The sequence below is a fragment of the Gossypium hirsutum genome, chromosome D08, assembly GCF_007990345.1.
Source record: "Gossypium hirsutum isolate 1008001.06 chromosome D08, Gossypium_hirsutum_v2.1, whole genome shotgun sequence".
In the NCBI taxonomy this organism is placed as follows: Eukaryota; Viridiplantae; Streptophyta; class Magnoliopsida; order Malvales; family Malvaceae; genus Gossypium; species Gossypium hirsutum.
The window spans coordinates 16,466,013-16,488,594 of NC_053444.1; the positions used below are offsets into that span (position 1 = coordinate 16,466,013).

A 22,582-nucleotide genomic window follows, 5' to 3' on the forward strand; every position below is an offset into this window, starting at 1 on the left:
AAATAAATGACTAAAATAAATTTTTATAGAATAAGGGGATTTATGCCTATATTTTATTCTCAACACTCTCCGATACACATGCAACATCCCCCAACCGCAACAGAAAAGTGCAAAATCTTTTACTTCCATTTTCGTCTTTCATGTAACTTCAATTTTCTTTTCATATTTAATTACATTTTACAATTCAAATGAATCTTAAATAAATTATTAACCTGTCCATTTAAATATAAAAATGATCAAATTTTTTTAAAAAGTAAAAATAGTTCTCTGATTTGTTTTCTTCTGAAACTCCTCTCTTTTTTCTTTCGTAATTTGTCTTTCTTCTTCTATCCTCTCATATTGCTCTTATTTCGTAAAAACAAGATAATCAATATTGTACTAGTTAACGTAATGTTTTTTTGTTTTGGTATCATTTTAGATCTATTATTATTATTCAAATATTTTTCATATACAAATACATGCCAATTACATACATATAAATATATTAATTTTAAAATTATTGCTTATGATTATATTTTATTTTTAGACATAACTATAAAAAATAAAAACAATTAAGATAAAATATTAAAAGTATTAAATATTGCACTAATCAGCACGAATTGATACGGACTAGAACAGACTGAAACAAATTAAAACACACCCATACGATTGGTATCAACCAAAATGAAAGCTAAAATTTATTTTTTCCAGTTTACTACTAAAGCTAAAAGTAAAACAAGACTTCCAAATCGATACAATATCAGTAAAACATTGACTTCTTGTTCAACTTAGAATAAGTAAAACAGAACTTCCTTGAAAAATATAAATGCGACATTTTAATATTGTGCCACATCATTACTTAAAAATTAAAAATTATATAAATTTTTATGATATAAATTTTCAAGAAATGATGTGATACAATATTAGAGTGTCACATTTAGTATTTTAATAATCAGATCGGTGGTTGAATAGGTCAGACCATAGCTTCCAATTCAACTAGTTCAACTGTGGATCAACAATAATTGAATAAATAATTAAAAATCATAAAAATCTAAAATAATTTAAAACAAAAAAAATTATTTAGTTCAACATGTTCAACTTTCAATTTTTGTCTCAACTTTTTAGTTTTACCAATTTTTAGTAGTTTCTAAGTCAATTAGTTCAATCCCCTTTGTTAGGATTGTTATATCGATCAGTTCTCGACTTGTCTTGATCCGATCGTATTCTAGTAACAACGGCCACATGATCAAATATTGACAGAATCCAAGTTCAAGGACTAAAATAGATCTAGTTGCCAAGTTCAAAAACTAAAGTAGACAAAAAAAAAAAAATAAAAGTAACAAAGTAGACCTAATTGCGAAGTTTAAGTGTAAAAAATAAGCTGCAAGTTTGAAATGAACCTGGTCTTATTGGTTTTCTACCTTATTTTTTCCAGTTCCAATTTCCGGTTTTTCCTGATTCTTTACGATTTCTTAATATTCAATAAAATATATAAAGTTGAACCTAGCGATTTCTGATGAACCGGGCCATTGATCTTTGTATCCAACTCAAGCTCATAGAAAAAGTATTTAGAACACTATTAATCCAATACAAGAAACCTGTCATGTTTCCCCACTACAGAAAACCCAGCAGATCATCTCAAAACCCCAAGACCAGCTCTGGTTAGTGTTGTTATATGTCTTAAAGATCAATCTAATTGGATTGATACCCAGTGATACCCTGCAAAATGGTCATATATCCAACTTCTAAAATTTTTAAACAGTTCCTATCATATTTTTTAATGAACACATGTACTCAGTGAAGAAAGAAAAAGTAAGAATCCCAATTACAATAGTAAAAGTTCTGTCTTAAAGTTTTCTTACCTAATTCTTAAGCATCACCAGGAACATCAGAATTTCAAGTATGAAAGCTTTTAGGACATCGGAAAGTTGCTTTATGGAACATAAGGTTCACAGTTCAAAGTTGAAGTACAATAAAGAAGTACCTTAAAAGCAATAAAATCAAAATTTACTCTGGCAACAAACATTCAATTTTGTTTATGGACTCAGAGATCATCCTTGTTCTCTACCTCAATACCCAACAGCTTAGCCAATTTTCCACTCTGATATGCTTCAACAGTATCTGGAAATTAGGAATGGAATTTGTAATTCCTCTACAGATACTATCTTCCAAACATATTTCAATTGCATGAAGATAGAAAGATTAATTTTGCAGGTAAAGAAAAGAAGAAATTACCGTCTGAGCCTCCGATGTGTTTTCCATTAATGAAAACCTGTGGTACAGTACGCCTACCAACAATCTCACTCAAGGCATCCTGAATATTCCATCCATCATCTGTCAAATAAAAAAGAAAAGAAACTATTTTAACTTCCAAGTATTTCAAGTTCCAAACCGAGGAATGATGTTCCATATACCAATATGGAGGTGCTACTATAAATTTCAGTTGAAGCTAGCAAACTATTTTAACTTCAAGTATTTCAAGTTCAAAACCGAGGACTGATACTCCATATGTCAATATGGAGCTGCTACTGTAAATTTCTGTGAAGCTAGTAAACTATTTTAACTTCAAGTATTTCAAAATTCAAAACCGAGGAATGATGTTCTATATGTCAATGTGGAGCTGCTACTGTAAATTTCAGTAGAAGCTAGTAAACTATTTTTAACTTCAAGTATTTCAAGTTCAAAACCGAGGAATGATGTTCCATATGTCAATATGGAGCAGCTACTGTAAATTTCAGTTGAAGCTCGTAAACAATTTTAACTTCAAGTATTTCAAGTTCAAAACCGAGAAATAATGCTCCATATGTAAATACGGAGCTGATACTGTAAATCTCAGATGAAGCTAACAAAGTATTTCAAGTTCAAAACTAAGGACTGATGTTCCATAAGTTCAAAACCAAGGAGTGATATTCCATAAGTCAATATGGAGCTGCTAATATATTTTAAACAAGGCTTTGCTATTATACCAATTTTCAACTTTATTTTTATCTTACAACCAAAACAAACTTTGTAGCTAAACAGTAATTTGGCCTGCATATAAAAATAGGAATTTATTTGTCAACAGACCTCGCTCATCAAGCTCCACAACGAATGGAACTTCTTTCAACTCCTTGAACACAGATTTTGCCTTCCTACAGTACCTGCACAGTACCAAAGGAGAATAATTGTTAGCCCAAACTTCAAACTCGGTCACCAAAATATATAGGAATTGTTCAGTACAACAATGAACAGTGTATTATTACTTGAAAAGAGGAAAATTGTATCGAATATGAGTATTAATAAAAACCAATGAGAAAAAAAGTTAAGAGAAAAATCAGAACAGTATAGATCGGGAAGAAAAACAAAGCATATTAATTGATTTGTTGTCACTTTGGTTGATTTAAAAAAGCATAATTGATGTGAAGAAATCGTACGGGCAATAGGACTTTGAGAAGATGACGATCTTGTGGGCAGAGATGGTCTTTTTGACGAAAGCAGCTTCAGACGAATCAGCCGACGATACCCAGCAAAGAGATGCTGCAATTACTAAGATTAACGCTATCAAGAATTTCACCGCCATTGAAGCCCAACTCTGCGTTTGTTTGTTCTCAACAGCAATTGTTAGCGTTATGCCTCAACAAAATAGATCTTAAACTCCCATTCGCCGTCTCACACCCTATTTCTATACTGAAATAATGGGTAAACTAGCTCATTAGTAACCCTGAAATAGTGTAGTTCTGAATTTGATCACTTCAATTTTGTTTTTGTCAATTTAGTCCCGAGGAAAATTACCCAAAATAGTCTCTCAACAGTCTAGTCCTAACGAAAAGATGACCGGGCATGCCACATCATCAATTTTTCCACGTAATTAAAGGTTAGGAATTTAAATAAATTTAAAACTTTTTATTCATTTATTTAGGTTATTTAAGAAACATAAAAGGTTTGTTTCCAAATAAATTTGTTCAACTCTTTCTGCAAATTTGAGTTTCTTAATCTCGTAGAACCTAGACCAGAGGAGAAGGTGCATGAATGAAATCCCATCCCAGCATGTCATTGTGGGTGCCCAACAGCATTAACGACTTCGTGGTTTGAAGTTATTTCTGCTGGTTCTAAGAAATTCACAAAATTGCAAGGGCACAAACACTGATTGCTCTTTGCAGCACCATTCTAGGCTACTGGTTCACTGATATTACATATTATGGGAAGTTTTGCCATCCAATTGATGGGCTTCTTGTTCATGACTATGTTCATGCTTGCACTGGCCTTCCCTTACAACCACTAGACTCATAAGGACAGCCGAATCGGTTTCGTTGTGATGTACTCATTAACCTTCTTCTTCTCGAATTTCGGACCCAACGCCACAACATTTGTGGTACCGGATGAGATTTTCCCTGCAAGGTTGAGGTCCACTTGCCATGGTATAACAGCAGCCGCAGGAAAGCTTGGTGCATTTGGGTTCTTGTATTTGGCGCAGAATAAGGATAAGGCCATGGCAGATGCAGGGTACCCTGCAGGTATTGGAGTCAAGAATTCACTTATTGTATTAGGTGTAATCAATGCACTAGGCTTCTTCACTTTCTTGGTTCCTGAATCGAAAGGGAAATCTTTAGAAAAGATGTCAGGTGAGAACGAAAATAATCGAGGAGAGGGAGAAGGAAGGCCATCGTCGTCGTCGTCATCATCTAATCTTTAGTAGAGATTTCAGGGAAATAATGCAATTCCTTTTATGTTTCCTAAATAAACTAATTAAATCAAAAACATGTTTTAAATTTATTTAAATTTCTAACCCTTTAATTACGTGGAAATAGGTGGAAAAACTGATGATGTGGCATCTTCAATCATATGAAAAAAACGATTGAGTGATTATTTTGAACAAATTTTTTTTAATAACAGTGACTAAATTAATAAAAAAATTTAAACTAACCAAAATAGAAACGATACTATTTTATTTTACTCATTAGATAATGTATCAACTGGTATTATGAATCAACTTATCATCAATTAAATAACTAAATTTCAATTTTTAATCACTCATTAAAATTATTATTTTTTGAAATACTTATTAAAACTATTTATAAACTAATTTTAATAAATATTAATAAAACAAATGATAAATTAAGGATTGAATTTGAGCTTTAGGAAGAATTATTCATGAAATACTTTATATCTTCAATTATTAAAAAAATGTTAATTCAAAGACTGTTAAATATTTTATAAATATAATTTTCTTTTCACCCCGTGGGGAAAATCTAGTATTATTTATTCTTATTAACTATTTTATTTAATAACTGAAAATAATGAAAAATACTTTTTATTTTTATTCTTAATAAATTTCATTATTTAATTTCTATAAATCGAAAACATATATTTTTAAATGAAAATAAAATTATATTTGATACATATTCTTTTAAATAAAAATATGAAATACAATTACTAAATAGTAATTAAATTAAAAGACAAACAAACAATGTTAATTATATAATAAAATAAAGTTAATTTAAACAAACATAAGTGATACAAATTTAAAAAATATATTGTAATGAGAATTTTTTTAATAAAAATTTGAAGTAAAAATATTTTTATTTTAATAAAAGAAGTCCCTAAATGTATATAGACTCAAGTCATGATAAATGATTTGATATTAAAAGGTTGTTAATAAATAAAAATGTTATTAATATAATAAAATAAAACTAATTTAAATAAACATAAGTGATCATAGAAAATGAAATATTTTTATTTTAATAAAAACAAATATTTATTATGTCTAAAAAATAAAAAAAAAGGTTATTGCGAACTCAAACCATGGTCACTAATTCGTTAAGAAAAGTTATTGGCTTTATAGATTAAAATTAGGATCAATTCATCGATTAAATCCAAATTAAAAAAGTATGTATTTTTCTAATTTTTCAAAATAGTTTTAGCGGAAATAATGAAACACTTTTTTCATAATATTTTTCAAAATTTTCAACCCTAACATTTAAAGAAAAATCTATTTTCCAAAAAAATAACACAAAAATAACCCATATTTTCTAAGACCAAACACACCTCCATTTGGTTTAGGAAAATAGTTTCTTATTTTCTTTTTCATTTTTAGAAAATAATTTTAATTCTTTAAATTTTCTTTCTTAAAAAACATGTTTTTTAAATGAAAATGAAAATTTGTTTTCAAAAATAAAAATATGAAAAGATTTGGTACCTATTATTTCATAATATAAATATAAGAAAAAATTTTAAAATTTTTTAAAAAATTACACATTTACATGGATTTGAGCTAAGATCGTGGATGTAATATCCGTAACACCCCTTAAGATGAGAGTAGTGCCATTTTGGAACTTGCATGTGTTAGAATTTTCTAAGTAAGTAAAATGGGAATTATGAGTATGAGTAGCAAAGGTAGTTGGATCATGTAGGAAATTAAAAAGACTTTTGAATTGAGAAAAAAATTAAATTGAGGTATTGACTAAATCGCAATAATATGAAAAGTGTTGGGGTAAAAGTATAATTTTTTAAAAAAAAATAGAATAATTGCATTAGATTGATGGAAAAAGAGGAAGGATTAGAAGTCTAATTTAACCAAGAACTACAATAAATTTTGGATGAGATTGAAATTGAATGTGGACCAGTGTATGATGATGTTTAGATTTTTTTTAATTAGATATTATTAATAATTTAAAATATTAAATTAAATAGATTTTTAATATAGAAAGATGTAGAAAAATCTTCTCCATTATCTTCATCCCTTCTCTTTCACGTCACCTTCCACCTTCTTTATAGCCAAAATTTATTTTCTTTTATTTTAGTCCTTTTTCACCATTTCCAATCTCCTCAAGCTCAAAAACATCAAATTTTCCATTGATTCCTAGTGAAATCAATAGAGCAACCTCATAGCAAGCTAAGTTTCTTGTAAAGTTAGTTAGTGTTCACATTTATGGAGAGAAAAAAGTGAAGTTAGGGATTTAAGTAAAAGTTCAAGGTAAGGATGATGAAGTTTCTTTAAGGATTTTATGTTTATTTCATTAAAGGTGCATGGAAATGATGCGTGATTGTGGGTTTGAAATTAAATATTGTATGTGTGTGATATGTTAGTGAAGAGAAAAAGAAGAGAGGTGATTAACAAGGTCTTTATAAGGGGAAAGAAGTAGCAAAAGAATAAAGGAAGAAGAAAGAGCTCATCCAAGCATTTGATTGTAAGTACTTCAAGAATTTTACTTTACCTAATTCAACCTAAGTGTAAGTCATATTAAAATGGATTGATATGTCACATCCCAAAAATCAGGTTAGTAGAATTGTGTTAGTGAACCAAATACCAGAATTAGGATCGTAGAAATAATTAGGTAAAAATATTAAAATAATAAATGAGATTAAAATTTAGGTAGGGAAATTAAAATAAGCGTTTGATTATTAATTAATTTAAAACGGATTCTAAATATAAAGCCGGTTTTGAAAAAAAATGATGAAATGGGGTTTTAATTAAATTTGGACTGGTTTAAAAAAGGGTGGAAATCCAAAGTGGGTAAAAGGGCAATTGCCCAATTTTTGAAAAATGGTTGGCTATTTAAACACCTTACTGTCACTTTACCTCCATCTCTTCCATTTGAAATCTCTATAAAAATCCCAATTTAAGTTTTCCTCTTAAATTAGCCAAACAACTCAGACTCTCTAACCTTCCAAACACCAAAATAACCTCCAATTTCAAAGAAAAAACTATGATTTCTCCATCAATTTTGCCATTGTTCTTCTCATGTTCATCCTTGAATTAGATCCATATTTTTCCATTTTTAAAAAATTGAGGTAACATTCTGAATTTTTATGATCAAACAAATCATGTTGTTAATTCAATTCGAGTTTTACTTGATTGTATGGATATTTTGATAGATCTAACGTTTTTAAACCAAGTTTTGATTAAAAAATGATGAATCCTGAAATCATAAGTAAACATACTATTTTAAAGTTATTTTTGACCCATTTTGAACTAATTAGAAGGTATTTCAACTCAGTTTAATCGATCGTTAATGAATTTTTAAGAATAGAACATTTTCTCTATTTTAAATGCTCATGAGAGCTTGATTTTTTGGAAAAGTTAAATCTGACTAATTAGATGAAATTGAAGACTTAGATTTGTAATTAAATGGTATTTAGGATGTTTGAAATCAAATTCGAGGTTTAAAAATGAAAATTTGGCAAGGAATCTCTTATTTCGGTAAAACTAGTTAATTTTCGGTAGTAATAAAAGAGTGTAGATTTGCAGTTTTGCTATGGTTTGGATGCAAATAAGTATGTAATTAATGTGTGTAATGTTTTTATTATGTATTCAAAATGCTGGATCAATTGGGAGCTTCTACCAGCAAGGCAAAAGGCAAAGAGAAGCTTACCTAGCCTTTGACATTCGACCGAAAGTAATCCGGTGAGTGATCGGAATTGTTTCTTCTAGGCACAATTCAATCCATTATTAGGGAGCTTAGGTTAGCCTAGACACCTATTATAAGTTTTGAGTGTAAGTATCCCTATTCGATCTATTATCATTATTCAAATCATGTTTATGAGATGTGATATGCTATGTGAATTATCCTGAAATGTCAATGACAATGTTATGTGATTATGTATAAATATGATATGAGCTTGCTGATATTTATGCACAAGATATGAGATCAATGTTATATGGCTCTTTGACTGTTATGTGAGCACTTGAAAGTGCCTTATATTAGATTTGATTAAGTGATATGGACATGTATTATATGATATGTGAAAGTGTGCATAAAATAATAAGTTCATGTGTGTTTAACTGAATATGTAGGCATTGTGATCTTTTGGAACCATTGGATATCATTGGCAAGCCATAAGATTGTGAGTACTCACCATTATTTGCTTATTTATGTGGGCATCGAGGCCTCGAGACTGATTTGGAGAGACAAGGGAATGTTGAACTTAGCTCTATTCAATGGGACTAGTTGGTGTGTTTGGAGAGTGTTAGCTTCATGCTACACTTTTATGGGACTAGTATAGACTCTATGAGTCATTTGGTGTGTTGGGAGATCTGCTTATCCAATACATATGTGTTTATACATGTTTCTTAGTCACAATATGCCAATATATCAATATGATTGATAGGAGTTATGCTTAATGCTATGCCATGAGTGAATGATACAATATGCTTTTTTATAACCTTGAGATTGTGGTTTATTTGTGGTCATTTTTAGCACTCACCAATATTTAAAAGCTCACACTCTTATGTATATTTTACAGATAAATAGTTGTTTTGTTGGAGGAGAAGTGAGCCATCCAAGTGATCCAAAACAAGACCAAACTTTCTTGAGTATGTGATGTGTTTCCTACTTCAATAAGGATGGCAATATGGGACTTTACTTTGGGAGTTAGACTTTGATATTTTCTTTGATTATTTGAGAATTTTGATTTTGAATATGAATGTTATGATGGTTTGAGTTGCATGATAAATGATTTGTATGCCTATGGGCGAATAATGATATAGATGTTTTTAGTGTATGCTGAAAGTTGTAGCAAGTTTCAAATGACTTGTTGGTATGAAATAGACCTTTTATGCACATAAAAATTCTATTAATGTAAAATTGGTATGCTAAGTAATTGATTTATGAAGTTAGGATTGCATGCTAGCATAACTATTTATGTTGGATGTCAAATTGTGTGTTGATAAATTTTGAAGTGTGTGATAATGCTTAATACGATCTATCTATGTTATATGATATTTTGGATTAGATAAATTAAGCTAAATGCGCGAATTGATATGCTTGGTAATGTGAAAAAGTGTCATATGCAGTTTTGGGCTATTTTCTACAGAAATTATAGACGACGTTGCAACGAAGGATCGACGTCACGACAAGGAATGTTGTGTGGTCACGACATGATATATTGTGTGATTGAACCATGTTTTCATAATTTTGCAATACAATTTTGATTTTTATACTTTGCAATTAGAGTCCTTAAATCTTTGTTTTGTAATTAAATGAGTCTTTCTTATTTTTCTAAATTGTTTCTTTCAAATATAGTCTAAGTTCAAATGCTTTAAACTGTATATATGCTTAACTTGTTGAGGTATGTATGATTTGTATATTGTATAAGGAAATATGAATTTACCCCTATTGTTGTATTGATTAGAGTAGCGTAACAGAAGCATGATTTAGAGTTTAAGACTATATGATTGATGCTTATACATATAAATATGTTGCATGCATATTTTGAGGTGTGAACGATGATTTTTTGGTGTGTTTGGTGGTCAGTAAGGAGAGTCACGTAAGTGTCATTCTAGATTGGGTCAGACCATCCTGGCCAGGTTTGGGGCTCTACATGATGATTGAATTGTATGTGAATATGTCAAGTATATATGTATAAAATTTGATGAATGGGAAGTGAAAATATGAATTGGATTCTAATTACAAAATGAGTAGATTTGAATGAAGAGACTAAATTGTAGTAAGGACATTGTCAAGTGTAAAACATTAGACATGTGAACCAAAATATTGATAAATAGGGTTTGAATGAAGTATAATGTATTAGTGAATAGACGAAAAGTAAAGTTATAGTGAAATTAGAAAGTATAGTGAATTTTCATCTGAACAAAGACTATACGGAAAAAGGTGTAAAATTTAAATTATTTTTAATTGTTGAGTAAATGTACTGAATTTAACATATAAATGCTCATGTAGACAAGGTGTGAGCTAGTAGGATATAGATGACATGCCATTAGGAGATTTTCAAGTGCGCTAGTGATAGTGGCACTTCGGTGCTAGTGACAGTGGCATTTCAGTGTCGTTTGTTTATTTTACACTTTGGTGTAAGGTAGTACTGGCACCGTTGTGCAAATGAATTAATTTTCAATACACATATCTTACGTGTTCTATTGAGTCTACAATTGGGAAAATAATATAAAAGGTAAGTGGTTATATAAATGAATTGGTAAGTGATCTATAGAATGTTAGTTTAATAATTCACTATGGTTACTTTTCACTTAATTTCACTGTACATAACTAATATTCAGATACTTTAAATGATAACATAGGTTGTTTTAAATGGTAAGTTTAATTCTTGATGTACTTACTAAACTCATCACATCTTAAAGCTTGATGATCTGCCACAATTCGTTGTGGCAAATTAGATTTCTTTTAACATTTAATGAGCTTGTTTTCAAGTGATTTAACATTGCTTTAGTTAGTTTTATGTTTTAGTACTTTCCTAGTTAAAATTAATAAAATGAGCACTTTGATGTGTTTTATGACCTTTTAGGCCAATCCAGGCCTAAGGGAAGATTAACAAGTTGATTAACTGTGTAGGACATCAATTTAGGCCAAGGAGTCAATGGACTATCTTCAATGTCACAACATCCAACTAGGATGTCGTAACAACCAACTTCGAAGTAACCAAGGAGCATGAAGACATCAATGTCGCGACATCCACCTTTGAAGCCAAGGGAGTCAAGTTTGATGTTTAATGTCACGATAGCAGCTTATGAATGTCATGACACCAGTTCGACGAGGCCCAATTTACAGCTAAGGGTGTTTTAGTCTACACAACCTTAATTAAATGTGATTAGACATTAGTAATTAACCTAATTTAGCCATGTAATACTGTTATTATATATAGTAGTGCTGAAGACTTAATTGGGGGGAATTTCCCTTTGTTTTAATGACCTGCCGTCAAATGTAGTAGTAATTTCAGTCTATTTCCGCACTTAAAGACCTTATTTTCTAGCCAATTTAGTATTTAGTATTGCATTCTCGATACTTAGTACTTAGCATTAAAATTTAATAAAAATAAGTGTTTTTAACACAATTTGTGAATGTTGTTACCTATTAGGCTGACATTGGCCTTAGGTAATTCTAATGTGTTGAATTGATTATGTAGGATGACGAATTATAGGCTCAATTGATGTGGGAGCAAGGGATGATTGATGCACAAGCTTCCCGAGCCGTCAAAGCATGTAACCAACCAAATAAGGTGTGAATCACATGTCATGCCATGCCATAGATCTTGTATAGTGCAACAGAGTTGACGTGCTGCCCAAGTCTTCCAGGGTTATTTTTATTTGCATAATCAACTTTATATGAAAACCTAGGACACTTCAAAGACCTAATTCGGGCTTCCAACACTCCTATAAATAAGATCTTAAGGGTTTGATGTAACTAAGTCATCTTAGATGCCTTCAAAAACCCTCGTAGTTTAGGAGTAGGATTAAACTTAGTTTTCTTTCGATTTTTTATAAACAACTTTGTTCTTTCCTCTTGGAATCGATTTCGATCCAAGAGTTCTTTTTATATTATTGAAGTATTTTAGTTATTTGCTTTTGCAAGCGATGATATCCATTATTCCAATTGTGAGATTTACCACTCCATTCTTCATTTGACATTAAATTCAAGATTATTCTAATCTATTTTCTCTTTCGATTCAATCAGGATCTTTTCATGTTTTATTTAATTGAGATTAAGATTATGAATAACATGAGTGGCTAAATCCCTCAGGAAGATTAATGAGTGGATGGGGACATAATTAACGAAGGGTTTAAAGTTTCTCGAGAGGATTAGTTGGTATAGATTACGTGTTCCTAAACCCTAGGCTTGACAACCGTAGAAAGTAATCATAGGTTAAATGAGATCGGGAGATAAGTTTAACTGAGTAAATCATAGTTTATCCTGGTTGAGAAAGTGAGGTCGGGAGATAAGAGAGTATCAAGCAATTGATTAATTAATTAGAGGTTGGGAGGTAATAATTGATTAATTGATAGCTAATCCACCCTAAAATCCTAATCCAAAATTAATTACAAATCCTAAAACGAGTTAATCTTCCTAATTAGTTTTATCAATTTAGTTGTTTGTCTAATTTATTTTATTTATTTTAATTACTTAATTTCTATTATTATTCCCTTTTATGATTTTTCGTAATATATGATTTAATTATTACTATTTAGACTTATTATTATAAAGAGGTTTTCTATGGATTTATTCCATCCTCCCTTGGGTATAATCTTCAGAATACTTTCTGTGTTTCGTTGTACATATATACTATGTTACAATTTGACCTGTATACTTGCGGACACAGTCGATTTACTTTTATATATTTTTGGTGTGATATTTTTACACGTTTATAGGCGATTAAGTAGTTGGCGTCGTTGTCAGGGAGGTTTCGGCATTAAATCTTTAAAATACCTTTACAATTAATAAGATAAATAAGATCGTTAAAGCCTATAGATACAATATTTTTAATTTTTGTTTATTTATTTATTTTATTTGTTTAATTTCTTTTTAATTCTTAACTTTTTAGTTTGTTTATGACCCGAAACTCCCGCACCCCAATGAACCATAACCAAATTTGGAGAAAATACTCAGGCGCACTCGTTAGTCAATGAACACTGATACACCCGCGGTAATAAATTTACCCCGAGAAAATCCGTTATTTGAAGATCCATGAGAGCAACAAGTTAATCTACGAGAAGAAGTCCTAATGGATCAGCAGACGTTGCGTGAGTACACGTTACCAACCCTCGATGTGGTGTGAGATAGCATCAAACGACCAATGATGAACGCCAATAATTTTGAGATAAAGATGACTACTATTCAAATGATCTAGAATACACTGCAATTCAAGGGAAATGTGGTGGAAGATCAGAATCAACACTTGGAACGGTTCCTACAACTTTATGGAACCTTTAAGTACAACGAGGTATCCGATGATGTTGTGCGTCTTAGGTTATTCCCATTCTCTTTGTGCAATAACTCAGCCAATTGGTTACTTATTAGAGCCATGTTCTATTACATCCTGGAATGATTTAGTGAAAAATTTTCTTTATAAAATTTTCTCGATTAGTAGAACCATTCAGCTTAGGTGAGGAATCACCAATTTTAAACAATATGAAGGTGAATCCCTATATGAATCATGGGAGTGCTACAAGTTGATGCTGAGGAAATACCCACATCACAGACTGCAAGCGTGGCTCCAGACTCAGATTTTCTATAACGATGTAGACTGTAATATTATATCCAGCCTAGATGGAGCAACCAAAGGATCTATCATGTTTCACACGTATGAATGAGCCTACAAAATCATAGATGACATGGCCATGAATTTGTACATGTGGCCCAATAAGAGATTGATGTACAAATACAAGCCTCCAACTGTAACAACCCGTTTTCAGTGGTGTCAAAAATTATGGCTTCGGGACCACAATTCCAATGAGTGAGTTATTATTTTATTATTATTTTAATGTCTGTGGGAGTATATTAAGGTCGTATTAAAATTTCGTTAAGAAATTTTGATGTTTAAATGGTTAATTAGGTAAAAATGACTAGTTGAGTTCTTTTAGTTAAAGGGGTTCAATGGCTATGAAATCTTAAACTAAAGAACTTGGATGGTAAATATACCATTTAAAGTGTTCGTGGATGTGCATGGACAAGGTTTTAATAAAATTTTGATAGTTTTTAAAGGGTAAAATGATAAATAAAGTTAAAATCAAATAGGCTAAAATCATCATCTTCCTCACATTTGTTTCTTCAAAATCGATTCATCAATAAAAGATTAGCTAGGTTTTGGCTAAGCATTGTTCTCACTTGCATGGTATGTGTTCAAGCCCCGTTTTTAATGATTTTTATATTTTTGAGTTCGTTTTAACTTAATATAGCTAGCCCGAGGGTTAATTTGTAAAACTATTAAAGGTTGAGGGATTTTCCATGGATGCTTTAGAATGAATTTTGATGTTAATTGAGAGATTATGAATCCTTGTTGAAAAATAAACAAGTTTTATTAAGTGATTTTTGATTAATTTTAGAAATAGGGATTAAATTGTTAAAGGTATAAATCCTAGGTTTTTTTTATGAATTTTTAATGATTATGAGTTTCTTTAAGGTCCTTTGCAACATGGGTTAAGTTGAATTTAGGTTAAAATGGTTAGATTTTAAGTTATGAGCTTAAAGACTAAACTGTGAAAAGTTAAAATGTTAGGGACAAATTGGTAATTTGTCATAAATATGTATTATGGGTTAAATTGAATCATATAAGTACTTAACTGAATGAAATCACAATCGGACTTAAATCAAGGAAAAGCTAAAGCTTCAGATTAGTTTAACGATATTTCTAAGCCCTAGCTATTGAGGTAAGTTCGTATGAACTCTAATCATTTTAAGGTTAGCTAAATTGAATGTTTACTATGTTGTTTTAATATAAATGAATTGCCATATGAATGTATCAGTGCTATAATGAATTGATGGATATCGAATCTCGGTTGAACCTTAAGAATTATTAGGATACAAATGACATGTCATTAGGGAATTCAAGTTTCGGGTGCTGGTCTTGGATGTCCTACCGATGGTTGAGGTCTTACATTTGTTGCAGATTCTCCACAGCTCGTGTGAGCAGCACCATGTAGCTTACATTTCGACTTACAACTCGTGTGAGCATGCCCATTTCACAACTTGTGTGAGCAATGATGTAAAGGAAAGGTTACAATTATATGTAAAGGCACAGTATATGTGAGTTTTCTCGAGTGTTCGATGTAATTCTAGATGGTTCAATAGGTAAGAAAAGGAAATAAAAAGGTAACTATGCAAATGGAATGAATCATGATCTCATGAAGATATTTGTAATACCCCCTACCCGCATTCGTCGCTGGAATAGGGTACGAGGCATTACCGAATTTTACTAAATAATTTTTTTGTTATTACGAGTTAAATACTATTCATTTATCGAAACATGTCATGAAGTCCCTTGGATGGGACTCCGAAGCCCAAAACATACATCGGGACCAAACCGGGATTAAATCGAAACCATAAGAAATTTTTCGCAAAATCCCGAAGTTTTTTTTTTGAACTCAATATAACCCCTTTATAAATATCTAATCTTTCTTGCAATTTTAAACCGAGACCAATCCAACACAACCAATCCATTTCAACATATTTTCAAGATAGATTTAACGTATTCATAAGATAACCCAATCACATACCAAAACCAAAATTTGTTAGCCATACCAATGGTTAACCATACATTCATTTCACATTAACATTTAATTTACTAGCTTATACATGCCAGTGATTTCCAAAATAAAGTTTCTTTATATACCGAGATCTTGAGGTTGATAGTGTGATACGTCTCTTATCGAATCCGACCTCCGAGCTCTTAACACCACAAAATAGGGAAAAAGTAACAAGATAAGCACTTTGTGCTTAGTAAGTTCATGTAACAAGAATTATACTTACCTAATATTTTCAATACAATGCAATAAACATTCATACACCCATTCAATACATTATTCCCCTATCATGCACAAACTCAACATTCAAATTAGTCCAATAATTTCCATGTATCAATAATATATACCATGATTGATGAGCTCATCAATACCATGATTTCCATTTCCTTGTTATTTTTCCATATTTATCCCGTAGAATTTCTTGGAATTTCGATGGATTTTCAGGGGTACACTTTAGTTTACAAATCCGGGTTCGTCAATTCATATTCACGTGCGCACATTTCCATTTCAGAAAGCACACTCCCGCGAACCTCATCCTTACAGCGGGATTACCAGTCCAGGCTAAATCCTCTGTAATATAAACTCATAGAGTATTGTCGGGATTACTAGTCCAAGATAAATCCCCTGCAATAGCAATTACTCTAATGAGCTTGGATCTGAATTACAAGTCTAGGCTAAATTCAGTCCCTAATTTGGATTACCCGTCTGGGCTAAATCTATTTTTCACATATTCTTCGGGAGGGCTATATCAGGATAAGATCACCCGTCCGGGCTAGATCCTTTTTACCGTCAATTCCTTTTCAGAGATCCATCAAATTTTCCTTTCATTCAACCGAGATTTATTTTCTCTTTTCATCAAGAATATCAATACTTCATCAATTATCACACAATAAACATCCAAATCATATTCACATCAAGAAAAATATATTTCAAGCTTTAAGAATATAATTCAAGTTACACGAACTTACCTCGATACTTGTTCGTAAACAAAAATCTACTAATCCCGAACTTTTTCTTTTCCTCAATCTAGCTTCGTATTTGAATTTTCTAGATCTAAATAAATAAATTTAATCATTAATCTAATACATTTCATGTTCATATGTAACATTCTCTATAATTCCATTATTATTTATAGTGCATTCAAAGCTGTCTCATTGAGTCATAGTCACTAAATTATTTATATATTGAGATACGGAACTCTAAATTAAGATCTGCTAATTTTTCCCAAAACTAAACTCACATATCTTCTTACCATAAAATTTTTAGAATTTTTGGTTTATCCAATAAGAACAGTTTATTCTTTAAAGTTTCATCTGTTTCGCTGTTCGATAGTTCCAACCCCTCTTTTCTAAAAATTAATTATCTCATTGTACAGAATTTGGATGGTGTTCTCATTTGTTTATTTTGAAAATAGACTCATCAAGGATTTTAAACATATAAATTTAAGCCCCTAATTATTTTTATCCAATTTTTTATGATTTTCTGAAGTCAGAACAGGGGAACCCGAATTCATTCTGACCTTATCCCATAAAATCTATTATATCTCATGATTTACAATTTCATTGCTTACACCGTTTTTTATAAGAAACTAGACTCAATAAGATTTAATTTAAAATTTTATTAATTCTATAATTTGATCTCTACAATTTTTGGTGATTTTTCAAATTTAGACTACTGCTGCTGTCCAAAACTGTTTTAGTGCATGATGTTAATTACCATTTTTCCCCTAAGCTTTCAATAAATGATAATTTCATCCCTACTCAATTAACCTCTAAATTGAGCTGAGTTTTCTCAATTAACACTTTATTCTATCACTTTAAACTACTTTATAACCTTTGGAAATCAGAATTTTAGCATTAGACTTTAATTCCAAACTTTTTCACAATTAGGTCCTACAAATCAATTTCTATTGAAATTACCCAATAAAATCATCTCATAAACAAATTAAAGCTTCAATTTCATGATATTTCATCATAAAATTCCAGTACATATTCATAGAAACTTTCAATTTCATTCATAAAATAAAAAACTAATGAATTTAGTAATATGACCAAGTTGTAAAAGTCTTAGAAACACAAAAATTACAAGAAAAAGGCAAGGATTAACTCACTTGGTGCAAAAATTATGAAGTACCAACTTGAATAAACCCATAGGACATTTTTTTGGCTGATGATAATGAAGAAAATATGAAGAGAATTCTAGATATTCCAATTTGATCCTATTTTTATGTTAGTAAAATTTGTTATTTTCCCATTTTGCCCTTATTTCACCAATTCTCCTATTTTTCTCAACTTATGCCACCCAAAATGTGACACCCCTAATTTGACCCTAGTCGGGAAGTGGTTTCGGGACCGCTAAACCGAGTTGCAGAAATAATTGAATATAATATTTTATGTCTAAAATATGTGATCATGCATGTGTGAAATTTGAATGCTTTGATTTTTGTCAATTTGAATGTGTTTCTAAATAAAAAGGACTTATGTGAGAAGCTTTGAATATATGTGTGGCTTATTTTAAGTGATTAATTATTGAATGATGCAAATAAGTGGGTTTGCATGCCAATTTGCCACTTTTAATGCTAGTGGCCGGCCAAGCTTATAAGTATGGGCATTATATGCATGGGTTAATATTATTATATTTATTAGTGGTGAGAAATATGTAATAAAAAAATGTATTAGATGAATTAAAGATGAATAAAAGAGTATGGGTAATAAAAATAATGTGTTAGTGGGAGGAGAAACCAAAGTTGGTTTATTCCTCCATTGCCGTAGCTAGGAAAGGGTGGAGAAGAAATTTCCTTTTGTTGTTAAAATTTTCAGCTAAGGAGATTGCTAGATCAAGGTATGTACAATGCTACTCTTGGAAATTCATGCATAAATTGAATGGTTAGTTTGAATTCTACCTATTTCATGGCTCAAATTTTGTTATTTTGGAAGATTGAAATTCGGCCAAGGAGCTTGAAATTCTTAGTAGTTGTTTTGATGTCATTAGCATGGAAATTTATGTTGGATGTGTTGAATTTGCTAGTTGTTTTGGCTTGGAAGTTAAGGTTTAGTGTTTGATTATGTGATTGCCGAATGTGTGGATAGTTGAAGGAAAATTTGTTAAAATGCTTAGTAAATGGATATTTGGTTAATATTGTGTATATTAATTACTTAAAATATAAACTTTAAATGAGTACTAAAGGTTGTATATAAATTCGGCCTTGGGAGAAATGTTAGTATAAAAATGCTTGAAAGTTAAATAGGTGATTGCTTTAATGACCAAATGTGCCAAAGAATAATGCATGATCTAGTTGACCAATATGTGTTAAGGGAACATGAATAAATATATTTCGATGAGCTATACATTCGGTTATAGTATGAAATGCAATGTTAATACATAGTTGCTAGTATGTATATGTGTGCTGGCCGAATTTGAACTTGAATAATGATTTGAGCACGATGTATTGTATTGAGAATAGGCTTAAGTGAAATTGTGATGAAATTGATTGGTGATATACATGGTTAAATAATATGTAATGCATTAGTTAGTAAAATGTATGCCATTTATGTGTGGTATTAAGTATATAATCGGCCTAAACATAGACATGCATATTCGGCCATAGGAAGAAGATTGGTGTTGCATGTATTCGGTTAGAGGCAAGCATATTGATGCTTTTGTCTTGGCTTAGAAAATTCGGCCAAGGGGGAATATTAGCTAAAATGTTGAGTTTGATTCATGATTCCATATATATATGTGACTCTAATGCCTAAAGTATATATGGGCTAAGTACCTTGAGGTTTTCTTTTGATGTTCGAATGAATTGTATTAAATTGCTTGATGTGATTGAAAATGCATATGACCATTGTGTAGTTGAGCTAGAAGGTGGCCATATGACCAATCAAACTCCTTGTCATATTCGGCCATAAGCTAGCATAATGAGACTTTAATAGGTTAAATTTGTTTGAATTAGCTCAAGAGCTTAGAGGACCACAGTTGGATAAGGGAAAGGAAAAAGTGATCGAATAGCCGCCGAAATTGTTCGACCACATCCGAGGTAAGTTTTAAGTGATTAAACGTTGAGTAAATTCAATTATAATAGGACATGATGAGTTGATTTAATAAGATATGATGTGGCCATGATATGTTCTAAGCTCAAATGGTAAGTTCTTAAGTGTTTGAGCTTGGGAATTCAAGGGTAATTTGAAATAGTCTGCTTAGGACAGCAGCAGTAACGTGACTTTAGAAAATCACCATAAATTTATGGATTTGAATTAGAGGCTGAATGAGACATGAAATTAAATCTTAATGAGTCTAGTTTCTTATAAAAGAAACCGTGTAAGCAAAGGAATTTCCGATAATGAGATACTTAAAGTTGTGTGAGACAGCGCAGAATGACACTGTAATCCTCTGTTCTGTTTTTAGAAAATCATTATAAATTGTACAAAAATGGTTATAAGATAAAATTTATATGCTTAGACTCCTTAATGAGTCTAGTTTCAAATTAAATCAAATAAAACACATTTTGAATTCAGTAAAATGAGAAATTTGATTCGTAGTGAAGAGTGGTCAGATTAGTCAAACAGTGAAACAGGGGAAACTTTAAGAAAAATCTGGTATTGATTGGCCAAACCTAAAATTCTGGAAATTTTATGGATGGAAGATATACGAGTCTATATTCAGGAAAAATTAACGGAAAGTGATTTGGAGTTTTGTAGCTCCAGTTATAAATGATTTAGTGACTATTGCTCAGGAAAAACAGCTTGTGCTGAATTTGAGATTATGTTGTGAACCTTGATAAACTTGTTTTAGTTGCTCATAAGCTATTGATTAAACCCATACTTGAATTCTAAATCGTGATATTGTAAGTTTATGAGTATTCGAATATGAAATGATAGTAAGGCCTAATAGCCGATGTGATGAATGTGAAAGTGTATATATGTGATAAGGCCTAATGGCCGATGTGATGAATGTGAAAGTGTATATATATGTGATAAGGCCTAATGGCCGATGTGATGAATGTGAAAGTGTATATGTGTGATAAGGCCTAATAGCCGATGTGATGAATGTGAAAGTGTATATGTGTGATAAGGCCTAATAGCCGATGTGATGAATGTGAAAGTGTATATATGTGATAAGGCCTAATAGCCGATGTGATGAAGATAAGGCCTAATGGCCGATGTGATGAATGTGAAAGTGTATATGTGTGATAAGGCCTAATCGCCGATGTGATGAATGTGAAAGTGTATATATGTGATAAGGACTAATGGCCGATGTGATGAATGTGAAAGTGTATATATGTGACGGGGCCGAGTGGCCAACGTGATGGATGTGAAAGTGCATAAATGTGATAAGTCCCGAAGGGCATTTGTGTCAGTACTATATCCGGGTTAAAACCCCGCAGGCTTTATGCGAGAATATTATCACTGATTAATGTCCGTAAGCTTCGTGCTCGTACTATATCCGAGCTCTAAAGACCCGATGACTACGTGTGGGAATTTTGTCCGGGTAAGACCCGATAACTTCATGTGGAGATTATGTCCGGGTAAGACTTCGTAATAAGAATTGCTTATAAATATATTCAATGCGAAAGGTTAAACAGGTATGTAATCCCAGTTTATATGTGAGCTTGATTTGCACTAAATCATAAGGTAGTTATGTGATGCATACGAGAGCAATCTATGAGACTATTCCTATGATTATGTGACATCGGATCAGTGTGAGAGGTGATGTGAAATCATACGATATATCTATGTCACATGAGCTCACTTTTATGTGAAAGTTTATCTGCCTATTGTATATGATGAGATGTGCATATTCGGTAAAGGGATGGTATGCCCGAAGGAAGAGTGAAATAAAAATACGAACAACTATGTTATAATTTGATTGTTATCTGTTGACACTGCTTAAAACTTACTAAGCATTGTAATGCTTACTCCGTTTACTCTGTTTCCTCTGTTTTATAGATCTCATTGCGAAGCTACAGGCTCGGGGATCGTCAGCAACTAGTCACACTATCACTATCCACTGTTTGGTACTGCTATGTTTTGGATTATCTTATGGCATGTATAAAATAGACTAGTGGCGGAAGAATATTTTGGTTAATGTATATAGCCATGCGAAAATGGCTTATATATGTTTGAGCATAATGTTATAATCATTTGGTATGGAATGGTTAATCACTATCATAATTTGTGCTATTTATGCTAAAAGGGCTAGTTGAATCATGGAAACTATGAAATAGGTAAAGTCTACCTTAAAGGCAGATGCTGGCAGCAGCAGTGATGTAGATTTGGGAAAATCACTAGAAATAGTAGGATTGGAATTAAATAATGAATAAATTATGTAAACGAACCTTGATGAATCTATTTTCATAGGAAAGTAACGAAACGATCATATGGACAGTATGTTAAGAGATATTCAGGTTCTCGTGAGACAGGGCCAGAACGGTTTCTGGATTCCCTGTTCCGACTTTGGAAATTCATTATAAATTAACCAGAGATAATTAGGAGTCATGCCATATATGTATAGATTCCTCTCTGAGTCTAGTTTCTATAGAAACAAACGGAATCAGTATTGAAGCTCTGTGCAGGGAGATATCCAAGTCGTAATGCGCAAAGGTCAGTGTAGTCGATCCCTGTAACATGGGAGACTTTG

At 31.4% G+C, this 22,582-nt stretch overlaps 2 protein-coding genes, 1 long non-coding RNA gene and 1 other non-coding gene across 4 annotated transcripts; 2 read left to right on the top strand and 2 right to left on the bottom strand.

Moving 5' to 3' along the window:
- Window positions 1-1,777: 1,777 nt before the first annotated feature.
- LOC107897861 (glutaredoxin-C4) lies at window positions 1,778-3,752 on the bottom strand. The gene is made up of 4 exons (XM_016823444.2): window positions 3,393-3,752; window positions 3,046-3,119; window positions 2,215-2,313; window positions 1,778-2,100 (listed from the first exon to the last, which is right to left on the bottom strand). The coding sequence occupies exons 1-4, from the start codon at window positions 3,536-3,538 to the stop codon at window positions 2,024-2,026; spliced, it is 396 nt and encodes a 131-aa protein (XP_016678933.2). The 5' UTR covers window positions 3,539-3,752; the 3' UTR covers window positions 1,778-2,023.
- A 365-nt stretch (window positions 3,753-4,117) lies between these two features.
- LOC107895881 (inorganic phosphate transporter 1-4-like) lies at window positions 4,118-4,651 on the top strand. Its single transcript, XM_016821095.2, has one exon. It carries the CDS (start codon window positions 4,274-4,276, stop codon window positions 4,649-4,651), a length of 378 nt encoding a protein of 125 aa, XP_016676584.2. The 5' UTR covers window positions 4,118-4,273.
- Window positions 4,652-7,571: 2,920 nt separating this feature from the next.
- On the top strand, window positions 7,572-11,645 carry LOC107896198 (uncharacterized). The gene is made up of 4 exons (XR_005917544.1): window positions 7,572-7,749; window positions 8,304-8,362; window positions 9,202-9,271; window positions 11,262-11,645. It is a non-coding gene; the product is annotated as an uncharacterized lncRNA (long non-coding RNA).
- A 2,154-nt stretch (window positions 11,646-13,799) lies between these two features.
- LOC121220474 (small nucleolar RNA R71) lies at window positions 13,800-13,905 on the bottom strand. Its single transcript, XR_005917675.1, has one exon. It is a non-coding gene; the product is annotated as a small nucleolar RNA R71 (small nucleolar RNA).
- Window positions 13,906-22,582: the final 8,677 nt, after the last annotated feature.

Coding starts and splice junctions, on each gene's coding strand:
- LOC107897861 (XM_016823444.2), bottom strand. CDS start 3,538: ATGGCGGTGAAATTCTTGATAGCGTTAATCTTAGTAATTGCAGCATCT. Junction 2,314..3,045: donor TGTGGAGCTTGATGAGCGAG/GTCTGTTGACAA, acceptor TTTATTTGACAG/ATGATGGATGGAATATTCAG. Junction 2,101..2,214: donor ACACATCGGAGGCTCAGACG/GTAATTTCTTCT, acceptor CCTAATTTCCAG/ATACTGTTGAAGCATATCAG.
- LOC107895881 (XM_016821095.2), top strand. CDS start 4,274: ATGTACTCATTAACCTTCTTCTTCTCGAATTTCGGACCCAACGCCACA.